The sequence below is a fragment of the Salmo salar genome, chromosome 07 (genome assembly GCF_965601325.2).
Source record: "Salmo salar chromosome 07, fSalSal1, whole genome shotgun sequence".
NCBI lineage: Eukaryota > Metazoa > Chordata > Actinopteri > Salmoniformes > Salmonidae > Salmo > Salmo salar.
Window position 1 is genome coordinate 15,247,501 of NC_138297.1, and position 15,388 is coordinate 15,262,888.

The 15,388-nt window shown below is 51.0% G+C and overlaps 1 protein-coding gene across 2 annotated transcripts in view; it reads left to right on the plus strand.

Moving 5' to 3' along the window:
• peli3 (pellino E3 ubiquitin protein ligase family member 3) overlaps positions 1-15,046 on the plus strand; it is a 26,800-nt gene extending 11,754 nt beyond the window's left edge. The window contains exons 2-7 of one of the 2 annotated variants that reach the window (XM_014206530.3): positions 485-673; positions 2,025-2,154; positions 2,367-2,468; positions 6,733-7,038; positions 13,319-13,507; positions 14,231-15,046. In XM_014206530.3, coding sequence (XP_014062005.1) covers positions 513-673; positions 2,025-2,154; positions 2,367-2,468; positions 6,733-7,038; positions 13,319-13,507; positions 14,231-14,833 — 1,491 coding nt within the window. In that variant the 5' untranslated portion in view covers positions 485-512 and the 3' untranslated portion in view covers positions 14,834-15,046. The remainder of the gene's footprint in view (positions 1-484; positions 674-2,024; positions 2,155-2,366; positions 2,469-6,732; positions 7,039-13,318; positions 13,508-14,230) is intronic. The other variant, NM_001141790.1, reaches the window with a different exon arrangement.
• Positions 15,047-15,388: the final 342 nt, after the last annotated feature.

A 15,388-nucleotide genomic window follows, 5' to 3' on the forward strand; every position in this document is an offset into this window, starting at 1 on the left:
GGACACCTGACAGGTGAATGAGGGGAGGGAGGGAAGACCCTGTTTGATACTGTGATGATACATCAGTGATGGTCTACAGTTGTATCATTCTCGCTTTACTGATTGTCTTGCTTCTCTCTCTCTCCCCCTTCTCTCTCTCCACTTCTCTCTCTCTCCCCTTCTCTCTCTTGCCCCGCTTCTCTCTCTCTCCCCTTCTCTCTCTCCCACCTTCTCTCCCTGTCTCTTTCTCTCCCCTTCTCTTTCTTTCCTTCTCTCTCTCCCACCTTCTCTCCCCTTCTCTCTCTCCCCTTCTCTCTCCCCCTTCTCTTTCTCTCCCCTTCTCTCTCTCCCACCTTCTCTCCCCGTCTCTTTCTCTCCCCTTCTCTCTCCCCCCCTTCTCTCTCTCTCCACTTCTCTCTCTCCCCCCTTCTCTCTCGCCTCACTTCTCTCTCTCCCCCTTCTCTCTCGCCTCACTTCTCTCTCTCCCCCCTTCTCTCTCTCCCAGCTGTGAGCCCACGTTGTGGCCGGTGGGCATGGTTTTGGAGGGTAGCTCAGAGGCCCTGTGTCCCCCACCCTCTCTGGAGCTGCGCCCGTCCTGCAACAAGAGCCCCCTGGGTTCATGCTCCACCCCCCACGACGGACTCTTCACCGGGGACAAGGAGCCCATCAAGTATGGGGAGCTCATGGTTCTAGGGTGGGTTATCTACCTGTCCCTCTGATGTGTGTGGTGGAGAGGTGACGGTTGTGGTTGTATGTGCGTGTATGTGTGTGTGTTTGCTTATGTGTCTTCATTAGTGGTTGATATGTACAACAGTTGGTCCATTTGCCATACCATTCATCCCATTCCAGACTGTTTGACAAACACCATGCCATGGGAAAACTTCTTTTATATGGGGTTTCAAGTCTGAGTGGTTGTGTGTACAATAGACTTGTGTGTACTTTAAAACATGATTTTTTTCCTAGCAATTAGAAGAAAACACTATTCATCCTACCTACTTTACAAAGCCAGAAAGACTCCTCTCTCTCCGTTTCAGCGGCTAGTGAAAAATACCTCATTTGACTGCCTTACAAAGATGTCAATCAAATACGGAGCTGTGGGGCAGAATAGGACAATTAAACCCCCAACGAGAGAGTGAGATCCACCACTATCGTGTTCATGAGAATGTCCCCTTTCCACAGTGGGGTCACATTAGTTTGTAGGCCAAACGGTTCGGACAAAACAAACAGAAGTTGTCACACTGATGGTACTGACATCAGACGAGTCTTGTGGGGGTTGTACCACTGTAGATGAGGAATGGCGCCATTGGCGGATGTATTGGATTGAGACGCAGCCCACCTAAACAAACATATCTCTAGCTTAAATTGATGGATTTTGAAAATGTTTTTTTTTTATTCTGTTACTTTGACGCACTGGTGCGTCAATAGACTCTAGGGGGTTTTAACAGAGAGTGTATTGCCAGCTGCAGACATTTTGTGATCCCTATCCAATCATGACATAGACAGCTAATAGAATTTACTCAGACTAACCTAAATTAGGAATATTCCCCTTAGAACCCAAGGATTATGGATTGAGATTCAGTACATTTGGTCCAGGTTTAAAGGGATAATTCACCCCAAAACTAAACCCACTGGCCAAAAACTGGTTGAATCAACATTGTTTTCACGTCAATTCAACAACCAAAAATCTATGTGATGTTCACCCAACTTTTAAACTAAATCCAATGACATGGTCATTGGATTTGTTGATTTCACGTATAATTCACATTAGTTCACAACTCAACCAGATGTAAATGAAAACTAAAAGTTGAAATGACGTCTGTGCCCAGCGAGAAGACTGTCACATGTTTTAATACCTCAAAAGTAGTCTAAAGTCGACTTCTCGTTTCACATCATTTGTTGTGTAGATCCCACTATATATAATAGGATAAAACTGCAAGCCTCAATCCCAACTGAATGGAATATAGGCACCATCTAATGAAAGTGTATATTTTGTCCATGTTGTATATTGGATACATGTTTTCTATTATGGCCAATACTGTATTCAGGCACAATGGTTCCTTGGCCAATGGGGACAAGGGACGGAGGAGAAGTCGCCTGGCCCTCTACAAGAGACCCAAAGCCAACGGGGTCAAACCTGATGTCATCCACAATGTCTCTACCCCTCTGGTGTCAAAGGTGAGAGGTCACATTATAATTAGACAGTCTTCCACAGTATTAAACACTATCTATAACATGTTTACTGCAGGAATGAGTAGTACATATATACGACTATGTTTATTAACTCTTACCATGTATGGTACTAATACATTTTCAAACAGGAATGCCCTTTCCTAAGTAGCTGGCTATATGACCTGGTTCCTGTATATGTGTGTGTTCTGCATCGACAGGCTCTCAGCAACAAAAGCCAGCACAGCATCTCCTACACCTTGTCCAGGAGTCACTCGGTCATTGTAGAATACACCCATGACAGCAACACAGATATGTTTCAGGTGAGTCATCTTTAACATGACATGCCAACTCAGCCAGAGCCCCAACGCTTCAGCACAACAAGGACCTAGAAACTTACAACAGAGTATGAGACACCCTATTCCCTATGTGTTGCCATTTGGGATCAACACAGTCACAGCCTTATTGCAGACTCCCCTGTTCTTGCCTACACACAAGCCTGGTCCTAGTTCAGTTTGTACTTTATAGCATAACAACGGCCGTAGGAGTTGGCTATACGGCACAAACGGATGTGGGACCAGTCTACCTACACACTCACTGTGAGCAGATGTCACAGTTCATGGAAAATGTCATTTCTTGGCAGATGCCATAGAGATTCTCCCAAATGCAGAGTCAGGAGAAGACTGTGGTGGTGTCTGCTCCTCTCCTCTCCTGTCCTCCCCTTCTTTCTCTCCCCTCTCCTCTCCTGTCCTCCCCTTCTTTCTCTCCCCTCTCCTCTCCTGTCCTCCCCTTCTTTCTCTCCCCTCTCCTCTCCTGTCCTCCCCTTCTTTCTCTCCCCTTTCCTCTCCTGTCCTCCCCTTCTTTCTCTCCCCTTTCCTCTCCTGTCCTCCCCTTCTTTCTCTCCCCTTTCCTCTCCTGTCCTCCCCTTCTTTCTCTCCCCTCTCCTCTCCTGTCCTTCCCTTCTTTCTCTCCCCTTTCCTCTCCTGTCCTCCCCTCCTTTCTCTCTCCTCTCCTCCCATCCGCTATCCATCTCTCATCCCTGTGATGAATGTGGAGTCCCAACTCCTGCAGACTGAATGGATTTGAGGGGCTGCAGGCTGCAGGGCTGGAATGCTCCAAGGCTGCAGTGAGCCCATCTGTCCCTCTGTCAGCTCTCTCCAACCAGGGGCTGTGATGAGGCTGCCATTTTATCTCCTGGCAGCCTGGGAGGGAGCTGATAGGAAATTGAACTTTTTCAAGTGGAACTGGGCTTGGGACAGACTTGTTTACTGAAATGTTGTGGGCATTTGTCCACTGTGCCCCAGACAATATCATGACTTCAATGGGATTGAAATGGAATTGGGTCTTTCTACCTCCCTCCCCAATGACATATTTCCACTCATATACATTTTATTCTATTCATGACCCTACTCCACCCTACTCCTCCCTACTCCACACTGCTACACCCTACTCCACCCTACTCCTCCCTACTCCACACTGCTACACCCTACTCCTCCCTACTCCTCCCTACTCCTCCCTACTCCACACTGCTACACCCTACTCCACACTGCTACACCCTACTCCACCCTACTCCTCCCTACTCCTCCCTACTCCACACTGCTACACCCTACTCCACCCTACTCCTCCCTACTCCACACTGCTACACCCTACTCCACCCTACTCCTCCCTACTCCTCCCTACTCCACACTGCTACACCCTACTCCTCCCTACTCCTCCCTACTCCTCCCTACTCCACACTGCTACACCCTACTCCACCCTACTCCTCCCTACTCCTCCCTACTCTACACTGCTACACCCTACTCCACCCTACTCCTCCCTACTCCTCCCTACTCCTCCCTACTCCACACTGCTACACCCTACTCCACCCTACTCCTCCCTACTCCTCCCTACTCCACACTGCTACACCCTACTCCACCCTACTCCTCCCTACTCCTCCCTACTCCACACTGCTACACCCTACTCCACCCTACTCCTCCCTACTCCTCCCTACTCCACACTGCTACACCCTACTCCACCCTACTCCTCCCTACTCCTCCCTACTCCACACTGCTACACCCTACTCCACCCTACTCCTCCCTACTCCTCACTGCTACACCCTACTCCACCCTACTCCTCCCTACTCCTCCCTACTCCACACTGCTACACCCTACTCCACCCTACTCCTCCCTACTCCTCCCTACTCCACCCTACTCCTCCCTACTCCTCCCTACTCCTCCCTACTCCACACTGCTACAGCCTACTCCACCCTACTCCTCCCTACTCCTCCCTACTCCACACTGCTACACCCTACTCCACCCTACTCCTCCCTACTCCTCCCTAGTCCACACTGCTACTCCCTACTCCTCCCTACTCCTCCCTACTCCTCCCTACTCCACATTGCTACACCCTACTCCACCCTACTCCACATTGCTATACCCTACTCCACCCTACTCCACATTGCTACACCCTACTCCACACTGCTACACCCTACTCCACCCTACTCCACATTGCTACACCCTACTCCAACCTACTCCTCCCTACTCCACATTGCTACACCCTACTCCACCCTACTCCACACTACTCCACCCTACTCCACATTGCTACACACTACTCCACCCTACTCCACATTGCTACACCCTACTCCACACTGCTACACCCTACTCCACCCGCCTCTACCCTACTCCACACTACTCCACCCTACTCCACACTGCTACACCCTACTCCACACTACTCCATCCTACTCCACACTACTCCACACTGCTACACCCTACTCCACCCTACTCCACACTGCTACACCCTACTCCACAATGCTACACCCTACTCCACCCTACTCCACACTACTCCACCCTACTCCACATTGCTACACCCTACTCCACCCTACTCCACATTGCTCCACCCTACTCCACAATTCCACACCCTACTCCACCCTACCCCACACTGCTACACCCTACTCCACTCTACTCCACCCGGCTACACATTACTCCATCTTACTCCATCCTGCTACACCCTACTCCTCCCTACTCCACCCTACTAAACACTACTCCACACTGCTACACCCTACTGCACCTTGCTAACCCTACTCCACACTACTCCAACCTACTCCATGCTGCTACACCTTACTATACCCCACTCCACGCTACTCCACACTACTCCACCCTGCTACACCCTACTCCACTCAACTTCACACTACTCCACACTGCTACACCCTACTATACCCTACTCCACCCTGCTACACCCTACTCCACGCTACTCCTCCCTACTCCACCATAGTCCACCCTACTCCACACTGCTACTCCCTACTCCACACTGCTACACCCTACTACACCCCACTCCACACTACTCCACCCTACTCCATGCTGCTACAGCCTACTATACCCTACTCCACACTACTCCACCCTGCTACACCCTACTCCACACTACTCCACCCTACTCTACTCCACCCTACTCCACCCTACTATACCCTACTCCACACTACTCCACCCTGCTACACCCTACTCCACACTACTCCACCCTATTCCACACTGCTACACCCTACTCCGCACTACTCCATACTGCTACACCCTACTATACACTACTCCACACTACTCCACCCTACTCCACACTACTCCATACTGCTACACCCTACTATACCCTACTCCACACTACTCCACACTACTCCACCCTACTCCACACTACTCCACCCTGCTCCACCCTGCTCCACACTACTCCACCCTGCTCCACACTACTCCACTCTACTCCACACTGCTCCACCCTACTCCGCACTGCTCCACCCTGCTACAGACTGCTACTCCCTGCTCCACCCTACTCCGCACTGCTCCACACTACTCCACCCTGCTCCACACTACTCCACTCTACTCCACACTGCTCCACCCTACTCCGCACTGCTCCACCCTGCACCACACTGCTACACCCTGCTCCACACTACTTCACTCTACTCCACCCTACTCCACCCTGCTCCACAATACTCCATTCTACTCCACACTGCTCCACCCTGCTCCACACTACTCCACACTGCTCCACCCTGCTCCACACTACTCCACACTGCTCCACCCTGTTCCACCCTGCTCCACACTACTCCACTCTATTCCACACTACTCCACCCTACTCCACCCTACTACATGCTACTCCACCCTAGTACACGCTACTCCACTCTACTCAACAATGCTCCACACTGCTCCACTCTACTCCACACTGCTCCACTCTACTCCACACTACTCCACTCTATCTGCACTGCTCCACACTGCTCCACTCTACTCCACACTGCTCCACACTGCTCCACTCTACTCCACACTGCTCTACACAACTCCACTCTATTCTATAATTCTATGAACCATCTCCTATGTTCCATCTCCTATATCCTATCTCCTGTTTTAACTCATATGTTCTGTCTCCTATGTTCTATCTCCTATGTTCTATCTCCTATGTTCCATCTCCAATATCCTATCTCCTGTTTTAACTCATATGTTCCATCTCCTATGTTCTATCTCCTATGTTCTATCTCCTATGTTCTAACTCCTATGTTCTAACTCCTATGTTCTATCTCCTATGTTCTATCACTTATGTTCTATCTCCTATGTTCTATCTCCTATGTTCTATCTCCCTTGACAGATCGGGCGTTCTACAGAGAACATGATTGACTTTGTGGTGACGGACACGGCAGGCAGCAGCACCAGTGGTGGTGGGGGGCAGGGCCAGGGGGCAGGGCCAGGGTGCGGGGCCAGGGGGCAGGGCCAGGTTGTGGTGGGCGAGGGGGGCGGAGGAGGAGGGCAGTCTGTCCAGAGCACAATATCCCGCTACGCGTGCCGCATCATGTGCGAACGCAGCGCCCCGTACACGGCCCGCATCTACGCCGCCGGCTTCGACTCCTCCAAAAACATCTTCCTGGGGGTGAGTCATCGCGGTGACGACCACAGTGTGAGTGACAACATGGGCGACATCACACCCTGTTGATGTCATCATTATGTGTGATATACTGTGGAGACAAATCAGGGAGGAAGTGGTGGTGTGGTGTGGAGGAGTTGTTGGTTGTGTGAATCTTCACCATGTGATCTGCTTCTTGGGAAAGTTTTGTCGAGGTATACATTCATACACAGCCTTCTGTACTGGACAAACCCATTAGCACTCTGTTGTCCCCATCTTATGCACACACACACACACACACACACACACACACACACACACACACACACACACACACACACACACACACACACACACACACACACACACACACACACACACACACACACACACACACACACACACACACACACACACCTCTGGTCTCCACAGGAGGTTGGTGGCACCTTAATTGGGAGGACGGGCTTGTGGTAATGGCTGGAGTGGAATAGGTGGAATGGTATTAGATAAATCAAACACACGGTTTGATACCGTTCCATTCACTCTGTTTCAGCCATTATTATGAGCTGTCCTCCCCTCAGCAGCCTCCACTGACACTGTAACAATGTGCACTGAGTCGGGAAGCAAGTTCAGGGAGTGAGTGTTTTAATAAAATAAACGGAACATAATACAAAACAAGAAACACTAACAGCACACAGACATGAAACAGAAACAATGACACCTGGGGAAGGAACCAAAGGGAGTGACACATATAGGGAACTAATCAGGGAGGTGATGGAGTCCAGGTGAGTCTGATGATGCGCAGGTGCGTAACGATGGTGATCGGCGTGCACCATAACGAGCAGCCTGGTGACCTAGAGGCCGGAGAGGGAGCAGCCTGGTGACCTAGAGGACGGAGAGGGAGCAGCCTGGTGACCTAGAGGCCGGAGAGGGAGCGGCCTGGTGACCTAGAGGCCAGAGAGGGAGCGGCCTGGTGACCTAGAGGCCGGAGAGGGAGCGGCCTGGTGACCTAGAGGCCAGAGAGGGAGCGGCCTGGTGACCTAGAGGCCGGAGAGGGAGCGGCCTGGTGACTTAGAGGCCGGAGAGGGAGCGGCCTGGTGACCTAGAGGCCAGAGAGGGAGCGGCCTGGTGACCTAGAGGCCAGAGAGGGAGCGGCCTGGTGACCTAGAGGCCGGAGAGGGAGCAGCCTGGTGACTATGAGGCGGAGAGGGAGCAGCCTGGTGACCTAGAGTACGGAGAGAGAGCAGCCTGGTGACCTAGAGGCCGGAGAGGGAGCAGCCTGGTGACCTAGAGGACGGAGAGGGAGCAGCCTGGTGACCTAGAGGACGGAGAGGGAGCAGTCTGGTGACCTAGAGGACGGAGAGGGAGCAGCCTGGTGACCTAGAGGCCGGAGAGGGAGCAGCCTGGTGACCTAGAGGCCGGAGAGGGAGCAGCCTGGTGACCTAGAGGCCGGAGAGGGAGCAGCCTGGTGACCTAGAGGACGGAGAGGGAGCAGCCTGGTGACCTAGAGGCCCGGAGAGGGAGCGGCCTGGTGACCTAGAGGACGGAGAGGGAGCAGCCTGGTGACCTAGAGCCCGGAGAGGGAGCAGCCTGGTGACCTAGAGGACGGAGAGGGAGCAGCCTGGTGACCTAGAGCCCGGAGAGGGAGCGGCCTGGTGACCTAGAGGACGGAGAGGGAGCAGCCTGGTGACCTAGAGGCCGGAGAGGGAGCGGCCTGGTGACCTAGAGGCCAGAGAGGGAGCGGCCTGGTGACCTAGAGGCCGGAGAGGGAGCGGCCTGGTGACCTAGAGGCCAGAGAGGGAGCGGCCTGGTGACCTAGAGGCCGGAGAGGGAGCGGCCTGGTGACTTAGAGGCCGGAGAGGGAGCGGCCTGGTGACCTAGAGGCCAGAGAGGGAGCGGCCTGGTGACCTAGAGGCCAGAGAGGGAGCGGCCTGGTGACCTAGAGGCCGGAGAGGGAGCAGCCTGGTGACTATGAGGCGGAGAGGGAGCAGCCTGGTGACCTAGAGTACGGAGAGAGAGCAGCCTGGTGACCTAGAGGCCGGAGAGGGAGCAGCCTGGTGACCTAGAGGACGGAGAGGGAGCAGCCTGGTGACCTAGAGGACGGAGAGGGAGCAGTCTGGTGACCTAGAGGACGGAGAGGGAGCAGCCTGGTGACCTAGAGGCCGGAGAGGGAGCAGCCTGGTGACCTAGAGGCCGGAGAGGGAGCAGCCTGGTGACCTAGAGGCCGGAGAGGGAGCAGCCTGGTGACCTAGAGGACGGAGAGGGAGCAGCCTGGTGACCTAGAGGCCCGGAGAGGGAGCGGCCTGGTGACCTAGAGGACGGAGAGGGAGCAGCCTGGTGACCTAGAGCCCGGAGAGGGAGCAGCCTGGTGACCTAGAGGACGGAGAGGGAGCAGCCTGGTGACCTAGAGCCCGGAGAGGGAGCGGCCTGGTGACCTAGAGGACGGAGAGGGAGCAGCCTGGTGACCTAGAGGCCGGAGAGGGAGCAGCCTGGTGACCTAGAGGACGGAGAGGGAGCAGCCTGGTGACCTAGAGGCCGGAGAGGGAGCAGCCTGGTGACCTAGAGGACGGAGAGGGAGCGGCCTGGTGACCTAGAGGCCCGGAGAGGGAGCGGCCTGGTGACCTAAAGGCCGGAGAGGGAGCACACGTGACAGTCACACATACACACACCTCTGGTCTGGGGCATCTTTTTCGCCTTAGTGCTATGGCTTCTCACGGTTGGCCCAGCTCCCAGCCACAGAAACTGCCCGGGCCTGCACTTTGTTTCAAGATAAACAGTACTATCAACGGTAATTATCAATAAACACACGTCCGAGACGGCCAAGCCGCATTTGCTTTGTCAGGCTCTAAGGGCCACAACTCTTTTAATGGATTGGATTTATGACAGCATTGTTGGATGCTATACGCACACACACACACCACACACACACACACACACACACACACACACACACACACACACACACACACGCACACATTGACACAAACTGCAGGGAAATGGGAATTGTGGGACTCAAGGAGCTGTGATTAAATTGATATGAATGCATGTTATGTGTGTGTGCAAACACTTGTGTCTGTCTATGTGTGTGTGTGAGTGTGAGTGTTTGCTTGCTGAAAACCGCTCCAATCAGCAAACACAACAATCGACTGGCATAAAATCACAGTGCAGTGGTCCAGTGTCGTGAAGTGGAGGGGGGGTTGCTTGCTTACTCATTGACAAAATAAGCTTTTGATCCATTCTGGCACAGACACTCAGTTCCCCCCCCCTCCTCTTGCCCATACCATGGAATGAGCTATTGAAGAGGTTCTGCAAGATTAATTTGTAAACGGAGAGACAGAGATTTGGCAAGGGGAGAGACTGGGAGGCCAGTGGGGGGGAAGGGAGGGAGGAAAAGAGAGATGGAGGGAGGGAGGGCATTGTCATTGTGGAAGACAATGGAGGCAGGAGTCCAGCAGTGCTCATCTCCATCGATGGGAGCCAGCCCCAGGGTCATAGTCAGACACACTGTACTGCCACTGACCTCCACTAGCACTTGATTATGAGGGGCAAGAAGGGCGGCCATATTGGATTGGATTAAGGAAGGTGGTAATGTTTTTTTTAAAGATTGTCCCGGGGATGAATACTGCGTCCTCTGCCAACAGTGACCAATGACAGGATAGTTACACCAAATGCAGATATTAATTATGATACATGCAGTTGTGATACATTAGATGTGTTTTAGTGAATATAACAGAAGAAGGCATTGTTTATTCTGAAAATGTTTTTACTGACTACAGCCAGAGAAGCGAGAGGGATAACTGGGCACAAAATCTTAATTAAAAAAAAAAATGTTTTGCTCACCAAGCGAGGAATTTGAGAGCGTGTCAAATTTGGTTGAGAAAAAATGTATGGCTTATTTGCTACGTGTGGCTTATTTGATCAAATAAGTTTCAAAGTGCTTAGGTTTGTGCCCATTGTGCCTGTTGTTCACACCCGTATCTGTCCTTTCATTGGCTAGAATGGTACCACCTGATCTTGCCTCCTGCCCTGCCTTCAAGCTAACACAAAATGATGAAATTGATGACAATTATAGCGTGACGTCACACTTTGTGACACTAAAAAGTCAACCCACAAGGACAATGTTACCAAGTCATGACATAATTGTGACATAACATCGGGGTGACTAACCTAACCCAACTATAGAGACTTTAATAACTCATCTCAGCTTCGTAGCATGTCGTCGGTGCACGGCTATGCTAAACATACAGCTAGAGAACCGGATATTAGCTTAAGAGCTGCTAGCTGCTGTCAATGAAACGCAGGCTGAATAACCTCCTCTATACTATAACTGGCACACACAATGTCCTTCGCAGATAGAGGGGTCAGGCAGGCGGCTCGGCACACTGCTAGTGTGGAGGTGGAGAGAGAGAGAGAGAAAGGGATGGAGAGAGAAAGGGGGATTTGTAAAAAATATAAGGACGTATATTTACTGTAAAGCTTATACAACAATACTGGTTGAATGGCTTGCAGTCGTGACTGCTTTGAATTCTACAGTGAGGGAAAAAAGTATTTGATCCCCTGCTGATTTTGTAGTTTGCCCACTGACAAAGAAATGATCAGTCTATAATTTTAATGGTAGGTTTATTTGAACAGTGAGAGACAGAATAACAACAAAACAATCCAGAAAAACGCATGTCAAAACTGTTATAAAAAGATTTGCATTTTAATGAGGGAAATAAGTATTTGACCCCTCTGCAAAACATGGCTCAGTACTTGGTGGCAAAACCCTTGTTGGCAATCACAGAGGTCAGACGTTTCTTGTAGTTGGCCACCAGGTTTGCACACATCTCAGGAGGGATTTTGTCCCACTCCTCTTTGCAGATCTTCTTCAAGTCATTAAGGTTTCGAGGCTGACATTTGGCAACTCGAACCTTCAGCTCCCTCCACAGATTTTCTATGGGATTAAGGTCTGGAGACTGGCTAGGCCACTCCAGGACCTTAATGTGCTTCTTCTTGAGCCACTCCTTTGTTGCCTTGGCCGTGTGTTTTGGGTCATTGTCATGCTGGAATACCCATCCACGACTCATTTTCAATGCCCTGGCTGAGGGAAGGAGGTTCTCACCCAAGATTTGACGGTACATAGCCCCATCCATTGTCCCTTTGATGCGGTGAAGTTGTCCTGTCCCCTTAGCAGAAAAACACCCCCAATGCATAATGTTTCCACCTCCATGTTTGACGGTGGGGATGGTGTTCTTGGGGTCATAGGCAGCATTCCTCCTCCTCCATACACGGCGAGTTGAGTTGATGCCAAAGAGCTCCATTTTGGTCTCATCTGACCACAACACTTTCACCCAGTTGTCCTCTGAATCATTCAGATGTTCATTGGCAAACTTCAGACGGGCATGTATATGTGCTTTCTTGAGCAGGGGGACCTTGCGGGCGCTGCAGGACTTCAGTCCTTCACGGCGTAGTGTGTTACCAATTGTTTTCTTGGTGACTATGGTCCCAGCTGCCTTGAGATCATTGACAAGATCCTCCCGTGTAGTTCTGGGCTGATTCCTCACCGTTCTCATGATCATTGCAACTCCACGAGTTGAGTTCTTGCATGGAGCCCCAGGCCGAGGGAGATTGACAGTTCTTTTGTGTTTCTTTCATTTGCGAATAATCGCACCAAATGTTGTCACCTTCTCACCAAGCTGCTTGGCGATGGTCTTGTAGCCCATTCCAGCCTTGTGTAGGTCTACAATCTTGTCCCTGACATCCTTGGAGAGCTCTTTGGTCTTGGCCATGGTGGAGAGTTTGGAATCTGATTGATTGATTGCTTCTGTGGACAGGTGTCTTTTATACAGGTAACAAGCTGAGATTAGGAGCACTCCCTTTAAGAGTGTGCTCCTAATCTCAGAAATCTTTCTGATTGAGACGGGGTCAAATACTTATTTCCCTCATTAAAATGCAAATCAATTTATAACATTGTTGACATGCGTTTTTCTGGATTTTTTTGTTGTTATTCTGTCTCTCACTGTTCAAATAAACCTACCATTAAAATTATAGACTGATCATTTCTTTGTCACTGGGCAAACGTACAAAATCAGCAGGGGATCAAATACTTTTTTCCCTCACTGTAGCAGTCCTACTCTGTGCTAAATATAGAAGTACAAAAAAGCAATGTTAGCAGTTTTTTTCTCCCCCTCTTTCTCTATTTGCCCCAACCTCTCTCTCTCTCTCTCTCTCTCTCTTCCACTCTCTTTCTCACTCTACCTCCCTCCCCTCTTGATCTCTCTATCTGCCTCTATCATCACTATCCCTTACCTTGGCTCTTTGTCTGTCTCTTTGTGTGCGGGGGCGGGTCTCTCAGGAGCGGGCTGCCAAATGGCGGACGTCGGACGGCTTGATGGACGGCCTGACCACCAATGGCGTGCTGGTGATGCACCCAGCAGGGGAGTTTGTGTCTGAGCCGGCGCCGGGCGTGTGGCGGGAGATCTCGGTGTGTGGGAACGTCTTTGCCCTGCGGGAGACACGCTCGGCCCAGCAGAGGGGAACATTGGTGAGAGGGGGGTCATCAGTGGTGTGGGGGGCCTCAAACCTGTCTGGTTATCAGGATTATTGTTACGCCTGGAGTTATCTCAAGGACTCCTAGACTAGGAATTATGAGATCATTTATGATATTTATAAATAAAATAACTGATAAAGGAAAGAGCCTCAAACCTGTCTGGTTATCGAGACTACTACTATGTGTGTTTCAGAAGGGTTATATAACAGACTGCACAGTCAAACTAGACATCTGATGAGTTTCAGGGTTTCTCAACTATGAGAATTATTGAATTATGTTTTGTTAATCAATTGTTAGCATTTTTATTAGATATTTGAAGGTATATGAATACTTTGATTAGATTTTTGATAGTATGTGAATCATTTGATTAGACTCTTGATGGTATTATAATCATTTGATTAGACTCTTGATGGTATGTGAATAATTTTATTAGATAATTGATGGTATGTGAATCATTTGATTAGACTCTTGATGGTATGTGAATCATTTGATTAGACTCTTGATGGTATGTGAATCATGGCTTTAATGTCTATGGGATGATCACAGCGCCATCAAGTGGTTGATGGGAAGGGAAACAAGATTCCAGACACTGAAAAAGGAAACAACATGCAAATAGTTATGGGTTTGTCAGTTCCAGTATTTTCTGGGCTTGTTTACTAATCCTCCTCCTATCCTTCCTCACTCTCCCTTCCTCCCCCCTCCCATCCTTCTCCCCAGGTGGAGAACGAGTCCAACACCCTGCAGGACGGCTCGCTGATCGACCTGTGCGGCGCCACCCTTCTGTGGCGTACCCCGTCGGGCCTGCGCCGCACCCCCACCCTCAAGCAGCTGGAGACCCTCCGCCAGGAGCTGAATGCCGCACGGCCCCAGTGCCCCGTGGGTTTCAACACCCTGGCCTTCCCCAGCCTGGCCCGGCGAGAGATTGTGGACAAGAAGCAGCCATGGGTCTATGTCAACTGTGGTCACGTCCATGGCTACCACAACTGGGGCTACCGGAAAGACAAGGGCCATAACGTGGGCCCCAGAGGGACGGCTCCGGCGAGCACCGGGGAAAGGGAGTGCCCCATGTGCCGGCGTGTGGGCCCCTACGTGCCCCTGTGGCTGGGCTGTGAGGGCGGGCTGTACCTGGACGCGGGCCCCCCGACGCACGCCTTCTGCCCCTGTGGCCACGTGTGTTCGGAAAAGACAGTGGTGGGCTGGAGCCAGATCCCGCTGCCGCACGGCACACACGCCTTCCACGCCGCATGCCCCTTCTGTGGCACCTGGCTGACGGGCGAGCACGGGCACATCAAACTCATCTTTCAGGGGCCCGTTGACTGAGCCTGCCACTGGGGGGTGAAATAGAGGGCAGGGTGGAGGGAGGGTGGACGATGGAAAAGTCTAAAAGGAAACATGAAGGGATAATCATTGGAAAGACTGTTGAAATGAAGAAGGACTGAACTGAAGAGGTAAACGTGATGGAAGCAGATGAACCATAAATGGTATATAAGTTGTATTTGGGGAATATGTAAATAAAATGTGTTGAAATGAAAACGTGACAAGTGTTTGGTGATTTTTGGATTACTGACTGTAGATAAAAAGCGTGAATTAATAGTTTCATCATCAGGTCAATTGAACTGGTGAACTGGCCACGGTTCAGTGCCTGACCACTCATCCTGAATCGTGTGGAAAATAAACACTAGAGGGTGTGGCGATTGGCCGGAGCGGCGCGGATGGGTAGTCGGACTACTAGTTTTAGTCAATCCAGATGAATCAGATCTAATGATGAAACCATCCATTGCGTATGATGGTGTTTACATTTCTATAAACAAGTGAGTTTTTTGAGCACTTGGTTCCTCATTGACTCAGTGTTAGAGCTAGATCTGCTACCTGTTT